This window comes from Mustela erminea, chromosome 1 (genome assembly GCF_009829155.1).
Source record: "Mustela erminea isolate mMusErm1 chromosome 1, mMusErm1.Pri, whole genome shotgun sequence".
Lineage (NCBI taxonomy): Eukaryota > Metazoa > Chordata > Mammalia > Carnivora > Mustelidae > Mustela > Mustela erminea.
In genome coordinates, this window is record NC_045614.1 from 159,970,512 (window position 1) to 159,991,069 (window position 20,558).

Here is a 20,558-nt window from a genome sequence, read left to right on the forward strand (position 1 = left end):
TTCTATTTGTAATAAGGGCACTGAGCCTTAGAGAGTACTGACTTCTTGAAGTCATATAGCACATTGGTTACAAAGCCAAAGTGTAGCCAGCACCTGGGAACACAGTCCAGGAAAGCAACCCAGTTCTGGCACACCATTAAACTGTCAGAACCAGAATATTAAGGTAGATGGTAACCACCAGGTGAAAGTTAAAAAATAAGAAATAAAAGGAAAAGTTCTGGAGCACAGTAAAAGGAAGGGGTAGCTTCTTTTACCCAACTGAGTTGGCTTCTAGGAAGGGATACCAAAAAAATTAAGAAAAAAGAAAGATCCAGTTAAACAGTCCCTGCCTTGTTTGTAACATTTTTTCAGAAGAGTTATTTAGCATTTTTCCCTTAAACTCAGTATACTATAGGATATTTAATCCAAAAACCATCTCAGAACTTCTTTGAGACCTTCTGATAATCTTTTTCTTCCTGGTTCTCTGTTTTCCCAGAGGACAAAGAGCAGGAAGCAAAGGAGGCTCCCCTTGCCTCTTGGCTCGCAGACTGGGCTGAGTCAGGCCAGACAGTGGTTTCGAGTGCCCCAGTGGCCTCCTGGTTGGTCATTTGGGCCAATAAGTAGGGCTGTCAAGAGATTCACTTGGATCACTCCCATTCATGGTGCTGGCTGGTTAGGCAAGACTTTGAAAAAGGTGTAATTGTATGAATAGGATTGAGAGGGAAGGGTTTTTCCTGCCTGCCTCTTAAAAGAATATAACAGTTACCTTTTAAAATTCATAAACTCTGAGTTACATGTTTATTTTGGAATGCTTTTTCTGAACCTTTTAAGTTGGTAATACATTAAATTATTCATCCTGTTATTTTCCTATCAAATGTTTTTGTGGTTTATTAACAATATCTAAATTTCAATGCTGGTGACAGCTCATACTAGAAAACTAGTTGAAAGTATTGGCATTTCCTCAGTTAGACAGTGGTTAAGTACATAATAGAGAGGTTTATTATGGAGTTGCTGTCCAAGCTCCAGGAGAACAAACTGAGAATATCATCACCTACACACTTCGAAACTTGATGCAAGTGAAATAATGGCTTTGGAGGTTTATTCCATTTTCCAAATAACCAGCCAGTCACTGTGGTCTTCGGGGAGTCAGCACTGCAAGGCTGTGCATGATATGAATCTAAAACCCCCATAAAATAGGGTCAGTAGAAGAGCTCTTAGGACATAGTCTGAATGCCCTTAAGATTATTCCCTCCATAGTGACTTACAAGTAGTTTATGGCATTATTTGCCAAGGTGGTATGTAGTTCCTTAAGTGATTAAACATACAAGGGATAAATTCCTTTTCTCATTTAAAAAATTGTCCAGGTGGCTGAAGAACATCACTCTTTGGCTCTACAGAGAAAATGCCTGCTGTCCTGGTTCCAGTATAGTCAGGAAGTCCTGGCTAGGAACACAGCCCGGGCTGATCAGTTCTATTGCCAAATGTTGCTTCGGAGAGTTATCCGGAGCTGGCTACAGGTAAGGCCATACAGGGAAGGAAGCTTTAAATACATGTCTCTGCTCAATCCTATGTAAGAAAATTAGGTGCAATCCAGATGTCCATAACTATTGTTTTTCTTTTTTTTTTTTTTTTTTTCAAGAATAATATAGAATAGTCGGTCCTGTTCCTTTCTTTGAAATGAATATGAAAATGTCAAATCAATTCTTCCTAAGTATAAAACATTTTTTACACAGAGTGTCCATAAACTGTTTATAAACTTAATGTAACATTACATCAGCTTTTGCTTTTATACTCATTTCTTGTTGCTTATCCCATAATTGCTTAAGTGATTTTACTAGAAACCTACCCCTCAGGCTTAGAACAGTTTCCACACCTCTGGCTCCATTGTTTTTTTAATACATTGCAGAGGATATTATCTTGGCTGCCATGCTATCTTTTTCTCTTTATGCCCCCAGTGTCCTTTGTTCTTTTGTATTTGTTGCAGTTCTCTTTTGTACTGTTTATTTGCTCTAATTCTTTGTCTGTGATATTATTTGTCTCACTTCTATTCCTTTCTTTATCCCCAGTACGTGACTGATCTGGAGGAAGAAGTACAAAAACTGTGGGTACATTTTCTTCAGAAGAAGATATTCAGGGCCTGGTTTACTATGGTCAGGGAGGCCCAGATTGTTTCCCAGAGCAAGCATGAGATTGCAGTGGAACATCATGACAGGTGAGGTTCTGATTTCTGAGGAAATTCACTCGGACTTCATAACTCTTCCACAGTGTATTCTTTGCCTGGGATATGGCTTATGGATGAGGTGAGGGCTCGGAGAGCTGGGTACTTGAAGCTAAACCAGACAGCGGGGGGAGGCCCAGCTCATCCAGTGACTCTTTGGAAACCCCTGGAACTCCTGGGTCTCCATCTTAAAATGAGGGGGAGGAGGATGCCTGCTCTCTCTGCCTCACAGGGGCTTTCCAGAGGGTGAAATGATGAGAAATACATGAATCACCTGAGCAAAGTATTACTGGCTATTAGTCGTACAGGTTTATCTCTGAAGTTCAGTCTTTAACATTTACTCTGAAATACACCACCAATAGAAAAAAGTGCTTAAATCATACAGATACAGCTTAATGAATTACTGTCAAGTGGACTCCCATGTCACCACCACTGAGGTCAAGAAATAGGACGCTGCTGGCCCCTGGAAATCCCCATGGGCTCCTTCCCAATTACAAGCCGTGCCCTTCCCTCCAAAGGTAAACGGCTCCCCTGACTTTTATAATGAGTACATCCTTGGGTTTCTTTTCACTTTGGCCTAAGGATGCAGCCTTCGAGGCTATAATTTTGTGTTGCCTGGCTTGGAACTTTACAGTAGTGGAATCATGGTATACATCCTATTAATATTTATAATACAGTGGTGTCTTACTTAAGCCAGTGCCCTATAAGCTATTCTTATATACATTTTGTGTCCTATAAGCTTATATACATTTTTGCTTGGATTCCTAATTTTAAGTATTTTGGATGGAAATGTTCTAAATTTCATTACATACTTTCCCTTGAGAGTAAACAAATGATCTGTGTTTTAATGATCAGTAGTCATTGCTTATGAGCATGATGTGGTGGGCGGATGCCTCCAAGCTCTGAGGCGGGAAGATTGTTCTTTAACTGGAGAAATGACCCCTAACTCACTGCACCCAGATTAATTTTTGGTTCCTTTGTTTTCATTTGCTTGTATGTGCCTTTGTGAATGTCTGGTTTTTATAAAAGCATTCCTGTCTTGCCGCTAAGGTGCCCACCACCAGCAAACCCTACTCACCCTTGTTTACAGGTTACTGAAATCTGTGGGCCAGGAAAACAATAAGCAAGTTGATTCTAATTTGGTCTAAAATAAAATAAGCAATGAGTGAGGATACCCAGAGGACTTGCATTTGAATAAATGCTTCCCCTTGAAGGTTGCCGTTTAAGACTGGGTCTGCATGACCCTGGACAAATAACCTTTCAGAGCTTCCCAATCCTCTTTTGTAAAATGGGGATAACCACAGAACCAATCTAACAGCATTGTTGAGAAGACTAAACAGGGTAACATGGTACCTCACTTAGCACTGCTTAGCCCCCAAATAATAGCTATGTTTTATTTACTGTCGATGTTCGAGTGTTGTTATTAAACATCCTATTTGTCCACCTTTATTTTCTTTCTGTTTCTCAGCTGCCATGTACAGACTGAGAGATTCACTGGGACAGTTGCCCAGTGTGGCGCAGGACTGCCAGAGAGGGTGTTCACACACCCCAGAGAGGAGGGGGGCAGTGTCAGGATTTCCATTTTCAGGCAAGGAAACAGAAGCTGCAAGTAGCAGATTGATTTAGTACACAAATACCAAATGATGGAGCCTGGGCTCTGAGTCAGGCTCTCTGACTCCAGACCATTCTCTTCTTCTTGTAGCCCACCTCCTTCGCCAGTTTTCTAATTCAGTCTTGTTTGTAAACTGTAAGATACAGTAGTAAGATAGTGGTCCTATGCAGGGCTTGAAGTTAGGAAATCAATATGGGAATCCATGCATTCAACAAGAAATAAATTCTCAGCCAGTTTCTAGTTGATATAAAAGCATCACCAGGGGTGGCTCACTCAGGTTGTGCGTCTACCTTCAGCTCTAGTCGTGATCCCAGGGTCCTGGGATTGAGCCAAGCCCTGCATTGGGCTCCCGGCTCAGCAAAAAGTCTGCTTCTCCCTCCCCTACTTATGCACTCTCTGTCTTCCGTCTCTCTTGCTCACTCTCTCAATTAAAAAAAAAAAATCTTAAAAAAAAGAAAAATCATCACCAGGACTTGATGGCTTCCATCTTAGCTCCGTCCTCCATGGCTGACCCCTCCACGGCTCCTCAGACAGACCTCGTGGCTTCCTTGGAGCTTTCACACAAGCTGACCCTGCACCTCCCTGACTACCCAGTCTCCATGTCCCACCCTGTTTTCCTCATAGCACTGAAGACTGTCTGAAGTTACACATTTATTTATTGTCTGTCCCTCCCAACAGTAGAAGTGCCGCATCTTACTGTGTTCCCAGGTGGTGGGAATGTGCTGTGTTCCCAGGTGGTGGGAATGCCCAGTACAGGTGCAGAGCGGGTACTGTGATACTCGGTCCGGAAATGAATGGATACATTTTCTTGCAGGAGTGACCCTATTGTTTAGTCACGGGTCTTTTAAAAGGAACTTTTAAAAAGAACATTTAAAAATTGATATTCAAGTTCTTATTCAATGTTATATGAATTAAAGAACATTATCTAGAACAGTTGTGGGGGAAAGGGAAGGAAGGAGAGACATTTATTAGTGTGAGGCCTCATCTTAAAAGTTCAGTAACACTGAGATGATCCTAATAAGAACATGAGGCATAATCTTACATATTTATATCACTTCTCAATATATTAATTTATAATTACATAGAGAGTTACAATCTGTAAATCTGGAATTTTATACTTGGTGGGACAAGATGTCAGCCAGACCTAGGTGTCTCATCATCAGTACTTCCTGTGGAGTTCTCCCGCGAAAGTTCAGCTGTGTGCTTGTCCGGCTCCTCGTGCATGAACCAGTAGATTTTTTTTAATATTATAGATACTGTTCTATTTGTCTTACATATGTGATGGCACTGGATAAATGACATCTCCGTGACTGAGCAATTACTATTATTATCCTCATTGTTTAAATCCAGTCTAATTAATATGCAGTGTTAGTTTCAGGTGTACAATATAGTAATTCAACAATTCTATACTCTACTCAGTGCTCATAACAATAAGTGCACCTCGTTAATGAAAAGTAAAGGGGCTTATTAGAGAAATCTCAGAGCCTTTAATATATTAAATGTGCACTCTGAGTCTTTAACAGAACAAATGTGTACTTTTTGCTAAACTTTTTTATTTTTAATTTAAATTCAATTTAGTTGACATAGATTAGTTTCAGAGGTAGAGGTCAGTGATTCATCAGTTGCATATAATATCCAGTGCTCATTACATCAAGTATCTTCCTTAATGCGCATCACCCATTTATCCCATTCCCCCACCCACCTCCTCCCCAGCCACCCTCTGTTTCCTATAGTTAAGAGTTTTTTATGGATTGCTTCCCGCTCTGCTTTTAATCTAATTTTTCCTCCCTTTCCCCTGTATTCATCTGTTTTGTTTCTTAAACAGTAAATGCACTCTTAATCCCCTTCACCTGTATCACCCATCCCCATAGCCCTCTCCCCTCCAGCAACCGCCAGTTTGTTCTTTGCATTTAAAATTCTGGGGCTTTTTTGTTGTTGTCTCTTTCTTATTTCTTAAATTCCACATGTAAGTGAAATCATACGGTATTTGTCTTTCTCTGACTTACTTTACTTAACATTATACCTACCCTCTAGATCCATCCATGTTGTTGCAAATGGCAAGATTCCATTCTTTTTATGGCTGAATAATATACCATTATATATATGTATGTGTGTGTGTGTGTGTGTGTTTTGTCGTATAATACACACACAAACACACACACACACACACACACCCCACATCTCCTTAATTTATTGTATTGCTTCCATATGTGGCTATTGTAAACAATGCTGCAATAAACGTGGGGGTGCTTACATTTTTCAAATTAATGTTTTTATATTCTGAGTAAATAGCCAGTGGAGGGGTGCCTGGGTGGCTCAGTGGGTTAAAGCCTCTGCCTTCGGCTCAGGTCATGATTCCAGGGTCCTGGGATCGAGCCCCGCATCAGTCTCTCTCCTCAGGAGGAGCCTGCTTCCTCCTCTCTCTCTCTCTCTGCCTGCCTCTCTGCCTACTTGTGATCTCTTTCGAAGTCAATGTACAGAAATCAGTGACTTTCTAATACACTAACAATGAAAATACAGAAAGGGAAATTAGAGAATCGATTCCATTTACTATAGCACCAAGAACCATAAGATACCTGGGAATAAACCTAACCAAAGAGGTAAAGGATCTGTACTCAAGGAACTACAGAACACTCATGAAAGAAATTGAAGAAGACACAAAAAGATGAAAGACCATTCCATGCTCTTGGATCAGAAGAATAAACATTGTTAAAATGTCTATACTGCCTAGAGCAATCCATACTTTTAATGCCATTCCGATCAAAATTCCACCAGTATTTTTCAAAGAGCTGGAACAAATAATCCAAAAATTTATATGGAATCAGAAGAGACCCCGAATCGCTAAGGAAATGTTGAAAAACAAAAATAAAACTGGGGGCATCACGTTACCTGATTTCAAGCTTTACTACAAAGTTGTGATCACCAAGACAGCATGGTACCAGCGTAAAAACAGACACATAGACCAGTGGAACAGAGTAGAGAGCCCACATATGGACCCTCAACTCTATGGTCAAATAATCTTCGACAAAACAGGAAAAAATATACAGTGGAAAAAAGACAATCTCTTCAATAAATGGTGCTGGGAAAACTGGACAGCTATATGTAGAAGAATGAAACTCGACCATTCTCTTACACCGTACACAAAGATAAACTCAAAATGGATAAAAGACCTCAATGTGAGAAAGGAATCCATCAGAATCCTAGAGGAGAATATAGGCAGTAACGTTACCTCTTCAATATCAGCCACAGCAACTTCTTTCAAGATACGTCTGCAAAGGCAAAGGAAACAAAAGCGAAAATGAACTTTTGGGACTTCATCAAAATCAAAAGGTTCTGCACAGCAAAGGAAACAGTCAACAAAACAAAGAGGCAACCCACGGAATGGGAGAAGATATTTGCAAATGACAGTACAGACAAAAGGTTGATATCCAGGATCTATAAAGAACTCCTCAAACTCAACACACACAAAACAGACAATCATATAAAAAAATGGGCAGAAGATATGAACAGACACTTCTCCAATGAAGACATACAAATGGCTATCAGACATATGAAAAAATGTTCATCATCACTAGCCATCAGGGAGATTCAAATTAAAACCACATTGAGATACCACTTTACACCACTTAGAATGGCCAAAATTAGCAAGATAGGAAACAACATGTGTTGGAGGGGATGTGGAGAAAGGGAACCCTCTTACACTGTTGGTGGGAATGCAAGTTGGTGCAGCCACTTTGGAGAACAGTGTGGAGATTCCTCAAGAAATTAAAAATAGAGCTTCCCTCTGACCTTGCAATTGCACTACTGGATATTTACCCCAAAGATACAGATGTAGTGAAAAGAAGGGCCATCTGTACCCCAGTGTTTACAGCAGCAATGGCCACGGTCGCCAAACTGTGGAAAGAACCAAGATGCCCTTCAATGGACGAATGGATAAGGAAGATGTGGTCCATATACACTACGGAGTATTATGCCTCCATCAGAAAGGATGAATACCGAACTTTTATAGCAACATGGACAGGACTGGAAGAGATTATGCTGAGTGAAATAAGTCAAGCAGAGTCAGTCAGTTATCATATGGTTTCACTTATTTGTGGAGCATAACAAATAGCGTGGAGGACAAGGGGAGTTAGAGAGGAGAAGGGAGTTGAGGGAAATTGGAAGGGAAGGTGAACCATGAGAGACTATGGACTCTGAAAAACAATCTGAGGGTTTTGAAGGGGCGGGGGGGTGGGAGGTTGGGGGAACCAGGTGGTGGGTATTGGAGAGGGCACAGATTGCATGGAGCACTGGGTGTGGTGCAAACACAATGAATACTGTTACGCTGAAAATTTTTAAAATTAAATTAAAATAATAATAAATTAAATAAATAAAATCTTTTTTGTTTAAGTTAAAAAAAAAAATACCCAGTGGAATTACCTGATCATAGGGTAGTTCCATTTTTAATTTTTGAGGAACCTCCGTACTATTTTTTACAGCAGTTGCATCAGTTTGCATTCCTAACAGTACACAAGTGTACCTTTTTCTCCACATCCTTGCAACTTTTGTTATTTCTTAGGGTTTTAATTTGCATTTCCCTGATGATGAGTGATGTTGAGCATCTTTTCATGTGCCGTTTGGCCATCTGTATGTCTTCTCTGGAGAAATACATCTTCATGTCTTCGGCCCCATTTTTTAATCAGATTGCTTTTTTGTGTTGAGTTGTATAAGATTTTTATATATTTTGGACACTAATCCCTTATTGGATATATCATTTGCAAATATCTTCACCATTTTGTAGGCTGTCTTTTTGTTTTGTTGATTGTTTCCTTTGCAGAAGTTTTTTATTTTGATGTAGTCCCAATAGTTTATTTTTGCTTTTGTTTTTCTTGCCTTAGGAGACCTATCTAGAAAAATGTTGCTGTGGCTGATGTCCAAGAAATTACTGCCTATACTCTCTTTTAGGATTTTCATGGTCTTAGTTCTCATATTTAGGTCTTTAATCCATGTTAAGTTTTTCTGTACGGTGTAATTAAGTGGTCCAGTTTCTTGCTCTTGCATGTAGCCGTCCAATTTACCCAACACATTTGTTGAACAGACTGTCCGTCCTTTTCCCATTGCATATTCTTACCTCCTTTTTTGAAGATTAATTGCCCATATAATCATAGGTTTATTTCTGAGCTCTCTATCCTATTCCATTGGTCAGTGTGTCTACTTTTGTGCCAGTACCGTACTATTTTGATTACCACAGCTTTGTAGTATATCTTGAAATCTGGGACTGTGACACCTCCAGTTTTGTTCTCTCTCAAGACTTCTTTCACTATATGGAGTTTTTTTGTGGTTCCATACAAATTTTAGGATTATTTGTTCTAGTTCTGTGAAAAATGCTGTTGGCATTTTGATAAGGATTGCATTCAATCTGTAGATTAACTGAGTTGTAGGGACATTTTTAACAATATCTGTTCTCCCAATCTATGAGCTTGGAATATCTTTCCATTGGTTTGTGTCATCTTCCATTTCTTTCATTGCTGTTTTATAATTTTCAGAATACAGGTCTTTCACCTCCTTAAAGTTATTCCTAGGTATTTTATTATTTTTGGTGCACTTGTAAATGGAACTTTTTTCTTAATTTCTCTGTCTGCTACTTCATTACTGGTGTATAGAAATGCAATGGACTAATGTATATTGAATTTGTATTATGCATCCTTATGAATTCATTTATTCTACTAATTTTTTGGTGGAGTCTTTAGGGTTTTCTAGAGGTAGTATCATGTCATCTATAAATAGTGAAAGGTTTATCTTCTTCCTTACCAATTTGGATGATTTTTATTTCTTTTTCTTGTCTGATTGCTGTGGCTAGGACTTCCAGTATTATGTTGAATAAAAATGGTGAGAGTGGGCATCCTTGTCTTGTTCCTGATTTAGGGGGAAAGCTCTCCATCTTTCACCATTGAGTATGATGTTAGCTTTGGATTTTTCATGTATGGCCTTTTGTTCTTTCCTTCTCTCTCTTTCCTTCCTTCCTTTCTTTTATATCTGGCCTTTATTATGTTGAGGTTTGTTCCCTCTAAACCTGCTTTTTTTTTATTTTTTTATTTTTTTCAATTTTATTTATTTATTTGACAGAGAGATATCACAAGTAGGCAGAGAGGCAGGCAGAGAGAGAGGGGGAAGCAGGCTTCCTGCTGAGCAGAGAGCCTGATGTGGGGCTCGATCCCAGGACCCTGAGATCATGACCTGGGCCAAAGGCAGAGGCTTAACCCACTGAGCCACCCAGGCACCCCTCTAAACCTGCTTTGTAGAGAGTTTTTATCATGAATGGATGTTGTACATTGTCAAATACTTTTCACTTTTTCTGTATTTACTGAAATGATCACGTGGTTTTTAATCCTGTCTCTGATTTTAATCCTGTCTCTAATCAATGTATCACATTGATTCTTTTGTGAATATTGAACTACCCTTGCATCCCAGGAATAAATCCCACTTGATTGTGGTGAATGATTTTTTTTCTAATATATTGCTGGATTAGGTTTACTAGTATTTTGTTGAGGACTTCTGTGTCTATGTTCATTAGAGACATTGGCCTATAGGTCTCTTTTTTATAGTGCCTTTTTTTTTTTTTTAAGTAGGCTCCACCCATGCCCAGCTTGAAGGCCAATGTAGGGGTTAAACTCATGACCCTGAGATCAAGAGTCAGATGCTTAACCAACTGTGCCATCTGGGCACCCCTTTCTTGTAGTGTGTTCATCTGGTTTTGGTATTGGGGTAATGCTGGCCTTATAGAATGAATTTGGAAACTTTCCTTCCTCTACTATTTTTTGGAATAGTTTGAGAAGAATGGGTCTTAACCTCCTCTTTAAATGTTTGGTCAAACTCACCTGTGAAGCATCTGGTCCTGGACTTTTGTTTGTTGGGAGTTTGTGGTTACTGATCCAATCTCATTGTTGGTAACTGGTCTATTCAAATTTTTATTTGAGTTTTAGGAGGTTATATGTTTCTAGGATTTTATCTACTTCTAGGCTGTCCAATTTGTTGGCATATAGCTTTTCATAATATTCTCTTAAAACCCTTTATATTGCTGTGGTATTGGTTATTTTTTTTCCTCTTTCATTTCTCAGTCCTCTTTTTTTGTTGATGAGTCTGGCTAAAGGTTTATCAATTTTGTTGACCTTTTCAAAGAGCTAGTTTCATTGATCCTGGTGTCATTGATCTGTTGTCTTGTGGCATTTTTTGTTTTTTGTTTTGTTTTTGCCTTCAATTTATTTCTGTTCTTCTCTTTATTATTTCCTTGCTTCTACTGGTTTGGGGTTTTCTTTGTTCTTTTTCTAGCTCCTTTAGGTATAAGGTTAGGTTTGAGGTTTTTCTTCCTTCTTGAGGTAGGCCTGTGTTGCTATAAACTTCCCTCTTGGAACAGCTCTGGCTACATCCCAAAGATTTTTGGACTATTTTCATTTGCCTCCATGTATTTTTTTTATTTCCTGTTTGATTTCTGGGTTGACCTACTCATGTTTGGTAGCATGTTATTCAACCCCTATGTATTTTGTTACTTCCAGATTTTTTTCTTGTGAATGAAAAGATGCATGGTATGACTTTGATCTTTTTGGATTTGTTGAGAGTTGGTTTGTGTCCTAACATCTGATCTGAGAATGTGTTCCATGTGCACTTGAAAAGAATGTGTATTCTGATGTTTTAGGATGGAATGTTCTGAATGTGTCTATTAGATCCATCTGGTCCAATGTATCATTCCAAGCTATTGTTTCCTTGTTGATTTTCTGTTTGGATGATCTTTCCATTGATATAAATGGGATGTTAAAGTGTGCTATTATTATTGTATTACTATCAATTACTTCCTTTATGTTCACTGGCGCTCTATGTATTTGGGTCCTCTCATGTTGGGTGCATAGTTATTTACAATGATCTTCTTGTTAGATTGTTCCCTTTATGACTATGTAGTGTCCTTCTTTGTCTCTTTTTACACCAAAACACATGGTAATTAAAATGGCAAAAAGGTAGTGATAGAGAGTTTTAAGAGCAACAAGAAAAAAGTTACATACAAGGGACATTCCATAAGGCTATCAGCTGATTTTTCAGCAATGTTGCAGATCAGAAGGAAGACATGATATATTCAAAGTGCTGAAAAAAAAATTGCAACCACAAATATTTTATTCAGCAAGGCTAATCTTTCAGAATAGGAGACCAAGAGTTTCCCAGACAAACAAAAATTAAAGAAATTCATCACCACTAAACTAGCCTTACAAAAAATGTTAAAGGGGATTCTTTGAGTGGAAAGGAAAGACCATAATCAGGAATAAGAAAAGTAGGAAGCACAAAAGCAATAAAATTAAGTCTATATATAAAAATCGGTCATGAAGATAAAGGACTAGTATCCAAAATCTATAAAAGCTTATCAAACTCAACACCCAAAGAACAAATAATCCAATCAAGAAATGGGCAGAAGACATGAACAGACATTTAGGCAAAGAAGACATCCAGATGGCCAACAAACACATGAAAAAATGCTCTACATCACTTGGCATCAGGGAAATACAAATCAAAACCACAGTGAGATACCACCTCACACCAGTCAGAATGGCTAAAATTAGTCAGGAAATGACAGCTGTTGGCGAGGCTGCAGAGAAAGGGGAACCCTCCTACACTGTTGTTGGAAATGCAAGCTGGTGGAGCTACTCTGGAAAACAGCATGGAGGTTCCTCAGAAAGTTGAAAATACCGCTATACTTCAATTTCACTACTGGGTATTTACCCTAAAGATACAAACATAGTGATCCGAAGGAGTATGTGCACCCAATTGTTTATAGCAGCAATGTCCCCAATAGCCAAACTATGGAAAGAGCCTAGCTGTCTATCACCAAATGAATGGATAAAGAAGATGTGGTATGTATATACAATGGAATACTATGCAGCCATCCAAAAAAACCAAAATCTTGCCATTTGCAGCAGTGTGGATGGAACTAGAAGGTATTATGCAGAGGAAATAAGTCAATCAGAGAAAGACAATTATCACGTGATCTCACTGATAATGAGGAATTTGAGAAACAAGACAGAGGATCATAGGGGAAAGGAAGGAAAAATGAAACAGGATGAAACCAAAGAGGGAGACAAACCATAAGAGACTCTTAATCTCAGGAAACAAACTGAGGGTTGCTAGAGGGCAGGGGGGTGGGAGGGATGGAATGGCTGGATGATGGACATTGGAGAGGGTATGTGCTATGGTGAGTGCTGTGAATTGTGTAAGACTGATGAATCACAGAGCTGCCCCTCTGAAACAAAACCCAAAAAAGGGGGGGGGGGGGGTCAAGAGAGTCACAGAATAAAAGAATGTTAAGTATGATACCATATATCTAAAACATGGTGGTTGGGGGAAGAAGAGAATAAAAATGTATGGCTTTATAATGAGTTCAAACTTAAGCAACCATCTGGGACGCCTGGGTGGCTCAGTTGGTTAAGCAGCTGCCTTCGGCTCAGGTCATGATCCCAGCGTCCTGGGATCGAGTCCCGCATCGGGCTTCTTGCTCAGCAGGGAGCCTGCTTCTCCCTCTGCCTCTGCCTACCATTCTGTCTGCCTGTGCTCACTCTCTCCCCCTCTCTCTCTCTGATAAATAAATAAAATCTTTAAAAAAAAAAAAAAAAACTTAAGCAACCATCAACTTAATATAAACCACTATATGCAGAAAATGTTATATGTAAACCTAATGATATCAAAAACATGTAATAGATACGCAAAAAATAAAGAGAAAAGAATCCAAGTATATCACTAAAGAAAGCCAACAAACCATGAGAGAAGGGTAAGAGAAGAAATGAACAAAGAACGACAAAAATAATCATAAAACAATGGCAATAAGCACATACTTGTCAATAATTACCTTGAATATAATAGACTACATGTTCCAGTCAAAAGACATAAGATGACAGAATGAATAACAAAGCAGACCCATCTATATGCTGCCCACACGAGACTCCTTTCAGACCTAAAGACACTGAAAGATTGAAAGTGAGGGGATGGAAAAACATTTATCCTGCAAAAGGAAGGGAAAAGAAAACTGGGGTAGAAATACCTATGAAGGACAAAATACACTTTAAAACAAAGACTGTAACAAGCAACAAAGAAGTACTTGTTATATTTCTAATATTGCCTCAATACTATAGTTCTGAAGCATTCTGGAGTCATAGGCCCCTTCATAGTAATAAGTTATATACCAAGACCCCCAGACATGCCCCTATGCTCATCCCATACAGTGTTATATAAAATGTCAAGGAGTTTTTGGACCACAGGTTAAGAACTCTTATGTTGTGACTTAAATTACATTTATTACATAAAACATCCACAGGTCATCTATCAAAACATATTTGCCAAGCATAACACTATACCCAATAACATGGTGTCTGGCTCTCATAAGTCAGTAGATCATGTGACGTAGGAGTTCCGAAGAAGGAAAGATAAATGCAGGCAATGTCAGTCTGGGAAGATTTCCTCTGCGGGACTGGGGCACAGCATTTCCATTAGGGGAGAACAGTAGGAGATGAAATAAGGAAGTCAGAAAGTGGGACAGTAGGCAGGAGAACTGTGAACAGAGGTAAAAGTGGGAGACAGGTGAGGACGGAGTGGGCAGAGAGCCAAGGACAGGTGGCTGTCAGTGGAGGCCTGGATGGATGAAGGAAGAAAGCCACTTTGAAGCAGCTCCACTCCTTGTAGCCTTTTAGTAACGTTTTCACTTCCAGCAACAAAAATCAACATAATCAGAAACAGCAAATAGCCATTAGCCATAGAGTTAATGGCGGCTGTGATGCATTCTAGGATTTGAGAAGGTCAAGAAGCTAGACTAAATCCCATCTGTGCCTCAAGTTGTGAAAATACAAACTTAGCTACTCTACATTTTGTTTCAGCCGCATAACTTTGCTTGTAATTCCTTACACACACCATTCTGTTCTTACCTCTTTTGCCTGTACTCAAGACATGTTCTCTTCTAGAAAAAGTCTTTTGTCTGACAAAACTCAGTTCACATCATCTCTTTCAAAGACTTGTGATGCCCCTTATTACCAGACTGGGGGAGTACCCGGTGCATATCTCCACCACGACGACAGCCCCTCACTGCTTTGAAGTGATCTTTTCACCAGGGTGACTCCCTCTTTGGGCAGAGACTGTCTGGCTTACCTTCACATCCCTAGTGTGCACGTAGTTGTGTTACCCTAAAAGGCCATTGCGGGTCTCCCTTCTGACAGCAGATAATCTCACTTCAACTTGGTATCCTCCAGAACCTGACATTAATATAATCTTTTCTCAACTAAAATTCAACGGTGGTGGCATTCCTTGTTGGATGTGATGTTACCAGAGGGCTTTTTAAACAGTAGGCACAAGCGTGCCTCAGAGATGTTGTGGGCTCAGTTCCAGACCACTGCAGTAAAGCGAATGTCAGAATTAGCAAGTTGAGTGAATTTTTATTTCCCAGTATTTTTTTTTAAAGATTTTATTTATTTATTTGACAGACAGAGATCACAAGTAGGCAGAGAGGCAGGCAGAGAGGAGGAAGCAGGCTCCCCGCAGAGCAGAGAGCCCGACTTGGGGCTTGATCCCAGGACCCTGAGATCATGACCCGAGCTGAAGGCAGCGGCTTAACCCACTGAGCCACCCAGTATTTTTTTTTTTTTTTTTGAGCCACCCAGTATTTTTAAAAGTTATGTTCATACTATATTATTAAGTGGGCAATAGAATTATTTTTAAAAAACAATGTACTTACTTAATTTAAAAATACTTTATTGCTAAAAAGGCCGTCATCTGAGCTTTCAGGGGGTCTTGATCTTTTTGCTGACAGAAGGTCTTGCCTCTATGTTAAAGACTGCTGATTGATTAGGATGGCCGTTGCTGAAGGTTGAGGTGGCTGCAGTAATTTCTTTAAAAAGACAACAGTGAAGGGACGCCTGGATGGCTCAGTTGGTTAAGCAGCTGCCTTCAGCTCAGGTCATGATCCCAGTGTCCTGGGATCGAGTCCCACATCAGGCTCCCTGTTTGGCAGGAAGCCTGCTTCTCCCTCTGCCTCTGCCTGCCACTGTGTCTGCCTGTGCTCACTCTTGCTCCTTTCTCTGACAAATAAATAAAATCTTAAAAAACAAACAAACAAAGACAACAGTGAAGTTTACTGCACCTATTGACTCTTCCTTTCACAATTTCTCTGTAGCATACAATACTATTTGGTAGTATTTTACCCACAGCAGAACTTCTTCTAAAATTGGAACCAATCTTCTCATCCCTTGTTGCTGCTTTATCAACTAAACTTATGTAATATTCTAAATCCTTTGTTGTCACGTCATCAATCTTCACCAATAGAAGATCTCATCTCAAGAAACTACTTTCTTTCCTCATCCATAAGAAGCAACCATTCATCCATTAAAGCTGTATCGTGAGATTGCAGCAGTTTAATCCCATCTTCAGGCTCCACTTCTAATTCTAGTTCTCTTGCTATTTCCCCCACATCTGCGCTACTTGCTCCACTCCATTCTGGAACCTCTCAACCCATGAGGGTTGGCATTGACTTCTTCTATACTCCTGGGAATGTTGATATTTTGACCTCTTCCCATGAACTATGAATGTTCCTAATGACAGCTAGAATGGTGAATTCTTTCCAGAAGGTTTCCAATTTACTTTGCCTAGATGCATCAGAAGAATCACGATCTATGAGAGGTATAGCCCTAAGAAATGTATTTCTTAAATGATAAAGAATTGACAGTCAAAATGACTCCTTGTTCCATGGCCTGTGGAATGGATATTGTGCCAGCAGGATGGAAACATTAATCTCATTGTCCATCTCCATCAGAGCTCTTGGGTGACCAACTGCATTGTCAGTTAGCAGTCCTGTTTTGCCAGGAATCTGTTTTTTCCCCTGAGCAATAGGTCTCAACAGTGAGCTTAAGATATTCAGTAAACCATATTGTAAACAAATGTGCAGTCATCCAGGTTTTGTTGTCCCATTTATAGAGCACAGGCAGAGTGGATTTAGCAGAATTCTTAAGGGCCCTGGATTTTGGAGTGGTCAAGGAACACTGGCTTCAGTTCAAGTCACCAGCTGCCTTAGCCCCTAACAAGAGAGTCCTGCTTGTCTCTCTTGTTAGGGGCTTGAAGCTTTGAAGCCAGGCATCGACGTCTACGAAGTCTTAGATGGCATCATCTTCCACAATAAGACTGTTTCATCTACAGTGAAAACCTGTTGTTCAGTGTAGCCATCTTCATGAATTATCTTGGCCAGACCTTCTGGAGAATTTGCTGCTGCCCCTTCACTTTTATGTTACGAAGATGGTTATTTCCTTAAACTTCATGAACCACCTCTGCTGGCTTCCAGCTTTTCTGCAGCTGCTTCTTCTCTCAGCCTTCCTAGAATTGAAGAGAGTTCGAGCCTTGCTCTGGATTAGACATTGGCTGAAGAGAACATCATGGCTGGTTTGATCTTCTATCCAGACTATTCAGACTTTCTCCATATCAGCAATAAGTCTGTTTTGCTTTCTTAGTATTTGTGTGTTCAGTGGACTAACACTTTTAATTTCCTTCAAGAACTTTTCCTTTGCATTCACAATTTGGCTTTTTGGCAAATGATGCCTAGCTTTTGGTCTTTCTTGGCTTTTGACATGCCTTCCTCACTAAGGTTAATCATTTCTAGCTTTTGATTTACAGTGAGAGATGTGTGACTCTTCCTCTAACTTTAACACATGGAAGCCAATGCAGGGTTATTAACTCACCTAATTTCAATATCCTTGCGTCTCGGACTAGGGAGGCCTGAGCAGAGGGAGAAAGATGGAATGGCTAGCCAAGCAGTCAGAACACACACATTTATCAGTTAAGTTTGCTGTCTCATGTGGACGTGGTTCATGCCCCCAACATCAGTGTTCACGGCAAAGGTCACTGATCCCAGATCACTGCAACAGACAGCTGTGATGATGAAAATGTTTGAAGTATTGAGAGAATTACCAAAATGCAACACAGAAACACAAAGTAAGCAGATGCTGTTGGGAAAAGTGGTGCCGGCAGACTCACTTAGTGCAGGGTTGCTGCCACAGATCTTCAGTTTATGGAAAAGGCAGTATTTGCAAAGTGCGACACGAAGAGGTATGTCTGTACGTCTAAGTACCTGGGCCTCAGACCCTGTAACTGTGGTGCTGCCTTTGCTTCTCCAGCATCTTTTCCTTGAGGGCTCTGGCTTCTAGAGTCTTTGGTCCACGGGTCCTGTCTCGAGCATAAGACACAGGCTCTGATGGGATCACCTGAGGGTGCCTCATGGCCCGCGTTTTCAGAGGCCCCTGGGAGCTTTGCCCAAATGTCTCCTCACAGAGGGTTTCCCTGATTGCCTGATGGGAAATAAAAATGATCTATCAGGGGCGCCTGGGTGGCTCAGTGGGTTAAGCCGCTGCCTTCGGCTCAGGTCATGATCTCAGGGTTCTGGGATCGAGTCCCGCATCGGGCTCCCTGCTCAGCAGGGAGCCTGCTTCCCTATCTCTCTCTCTCTGCCTGCCTCTCCATCTACTTGTAATTTCTGTCAAATTAATAATAAATAAAATCTTTTAAAAAAAAAGTGATCTATCAGTCCCTCCATCCTACTTTGCCACTTTATTTTCTTCATAGCATTTCTTTTTAAAAATATTTTGTTTATTCATTTGACAGAGACACAGCGAGAGAGGTAACACAATCAGGAAGAATGGGAGAGGGAGAACAGGCTTCCTGCTGAGCAGGGAGCCCTAGGCGGCGCTTGATCCTAGGACCCTGGGATCATGACCTAAGCCGAAGGCAGATGCTTATCAACTGAGCCACCCAGGCAACCCTTTTCATAGCATTTCAGTCTGAATTCCAATTTTGCTCTCTGTATGTTTTATATAACACTGTATTCAAAGAATCATTCTTCTACAGTTCTTAATATACTTCAGATGGAAAGTCAACTTTTCCGTAGTGTGTAACTTTTTGTCCTTTTCTGTTTCAAGGAGGATTCTCTGGGTCACATTTGAGACATGGAAGAAGTTTGTGAAATTTATGAAAGAGGAAAGAATAAAAGAAGAAAGGCGAGAGCAACTCCGTCGGAGGGTGGCTGAAATTCTTCCGGACTTCCAGCCACTCGCATCCCGGTGACCCTCGGGCAGCAGAGACTGGCGCCGTGTGAGCGCGCGGGGTGCCGGACGGGCATCCATGCATGAGGGCAGACACCCGCTCCGTCACCTGGCAGATACTTCTTGGATCGAGAGGATTACCTGGGCAGTTTTTCCTTCCTCCTCTGATTTCTGTTGGATTGCTAATTAGTTCACTAAAGCATTTAGCACAGCAGGATCAAAGAACAGTGTAAATCTCAACTATTCAGATGCATTCTATATATTTTTAGCATCATAAACTTTGAAGAGGACAAGTGTTTCCTCGCCTGAGTCTCTGAAGGAAACGTGTCCTTCTGGTGTACCATGAGTTGTTGACAAATGTAACTTTATAGAAATTCAAGGGAGTGAGTATGCAGGGAAGGAATCATAGTCAGTGATAGTGCCTTAGCGTCAGCAACAGGCGCTCTGCTGGACGCCATGCACCCCCCCACACCCCACACCCCCCACACCCCCCATGGAAAGCCGTCTATCAAATGGGACTCAGTGCAGCTGCTGCAAAGCGCAGGACTATCTCCTTATTTGGGGGACACGGTGGCACAAAAGACCCTTCTCTTCAGTGCATCCTGACAAGCATGAAGGGAATTCCAAAAGCTAATGTAACACTCTCAGGGGCAGTCCAGCAGTTCGTTAACGTATCTGCGTGTGCTCCCAGCTGCGACTTCTAAATCACATACCCGTCTGTCCTCCAGCCTTCAGCTCAGTTTGAGCCACATAGCACGATGGATTCAAAGAATGGTTTCATCTTTAAGGTGCAGATGACTATAAAGACTGATGAAATGCTCTTCTGTGAATTGCCTGAATTACCTGCTAGTGAAAAAAAATTTCATTACAAAATACATGTTCGTTATAACAAATTTAAGTAATAGACAAGTGTACTACCCAGTAGAACAAGAAAGTCCCTTGCAGCCCTGAGGTAACTACCAGTATCTGCTAGGTTTACAATTTCGAGCGGTAAGATAAAATTCTGTGTGTGGTTCAATAAATTGTTATTGTCCTTATTTCCTAGAAGGGATAGGCAGTTCCACCATCTGCAATGAGTTGCATCCTTTTTCTGTGGAACATGTGTGAAGATTTACTCAGAAATGACAAAACGCCCTAAATTGAAGTTTATTCTTTCCACAGTGTCCGTGTCCCCACGTCTTTTCCTTTAATATGATTATATAACTGTCATTTACAAACTCTTTTAGACTAACACCCACTAATGAAAACAGGACTAAAAGAAACTCATCTGTAGTCTCTTTCCATTCAAATCCCAATCTGCTCATCCCGACCTATAGTGCAAAGCACAGTACCGGCTACCATCAACCCCCAGATATCAAATACCAAGTTCCTATCCCTGCCAAGCCTGCAGATAAGGAAGGGTGAATCCTGTAAGTAAACATGCCAAGGGCCTAAAGAAATGCCATAAAGCTTAAGTTTCCTCTCTTAAGCTTTCCTTTATTTTTAGCCATTGAGTCTTTAGCAGCCCATATTCTGACTGGGCCCATGAGGACTGTCTACCTACCTCCTTTTTTTTTTAAAGGATTTTATTTATTTATTTGACACAAAGAGAAAGCACAAGCAGGGGGAGCGGCAATCAGAGGAAGAAGGAGAAGCAGGCTCCCCACCAAGCAGACACCAATGAGGGGCT

At 40.5% G+C, this 20,558-nt stretch overlaps 1 protein-coding gene across 2 annotated transcripts in view; it reads left to right on the forward strand.

The window, feature by feature from the left end:
* The window catches only part of CCDC191 (coiled-coil domain containing 191), an 89,862-nt gene extending 70,499 nt beyond the window's left edge, over positions 1-19,363 (forward strand). For both annotated transcript variants that reach the window (XM_032348203.1, XM_032348212.1), the window contains exons 15-17: positions 1,344-1,496; positions 2,046-2,191; positions 18,767-19,363. In XM_032348203.1, the coding sequence (XP_032204094.1) occupies positions 1,344-1,496; positions 2,046-2,191; positions 18,767-18,911 (444 nt within the window). In that variant the 3' untranslated portion in view covers positions 18,912-19,363. The remainder of the gene's footprint in view (positions 1-1,343; positions 1,497-2,045; positions 2,192-18,766) is intronic.
* The last annotated feature ends 1,195 nt before the right edge of the window (positions 19,364-20,558 follow it).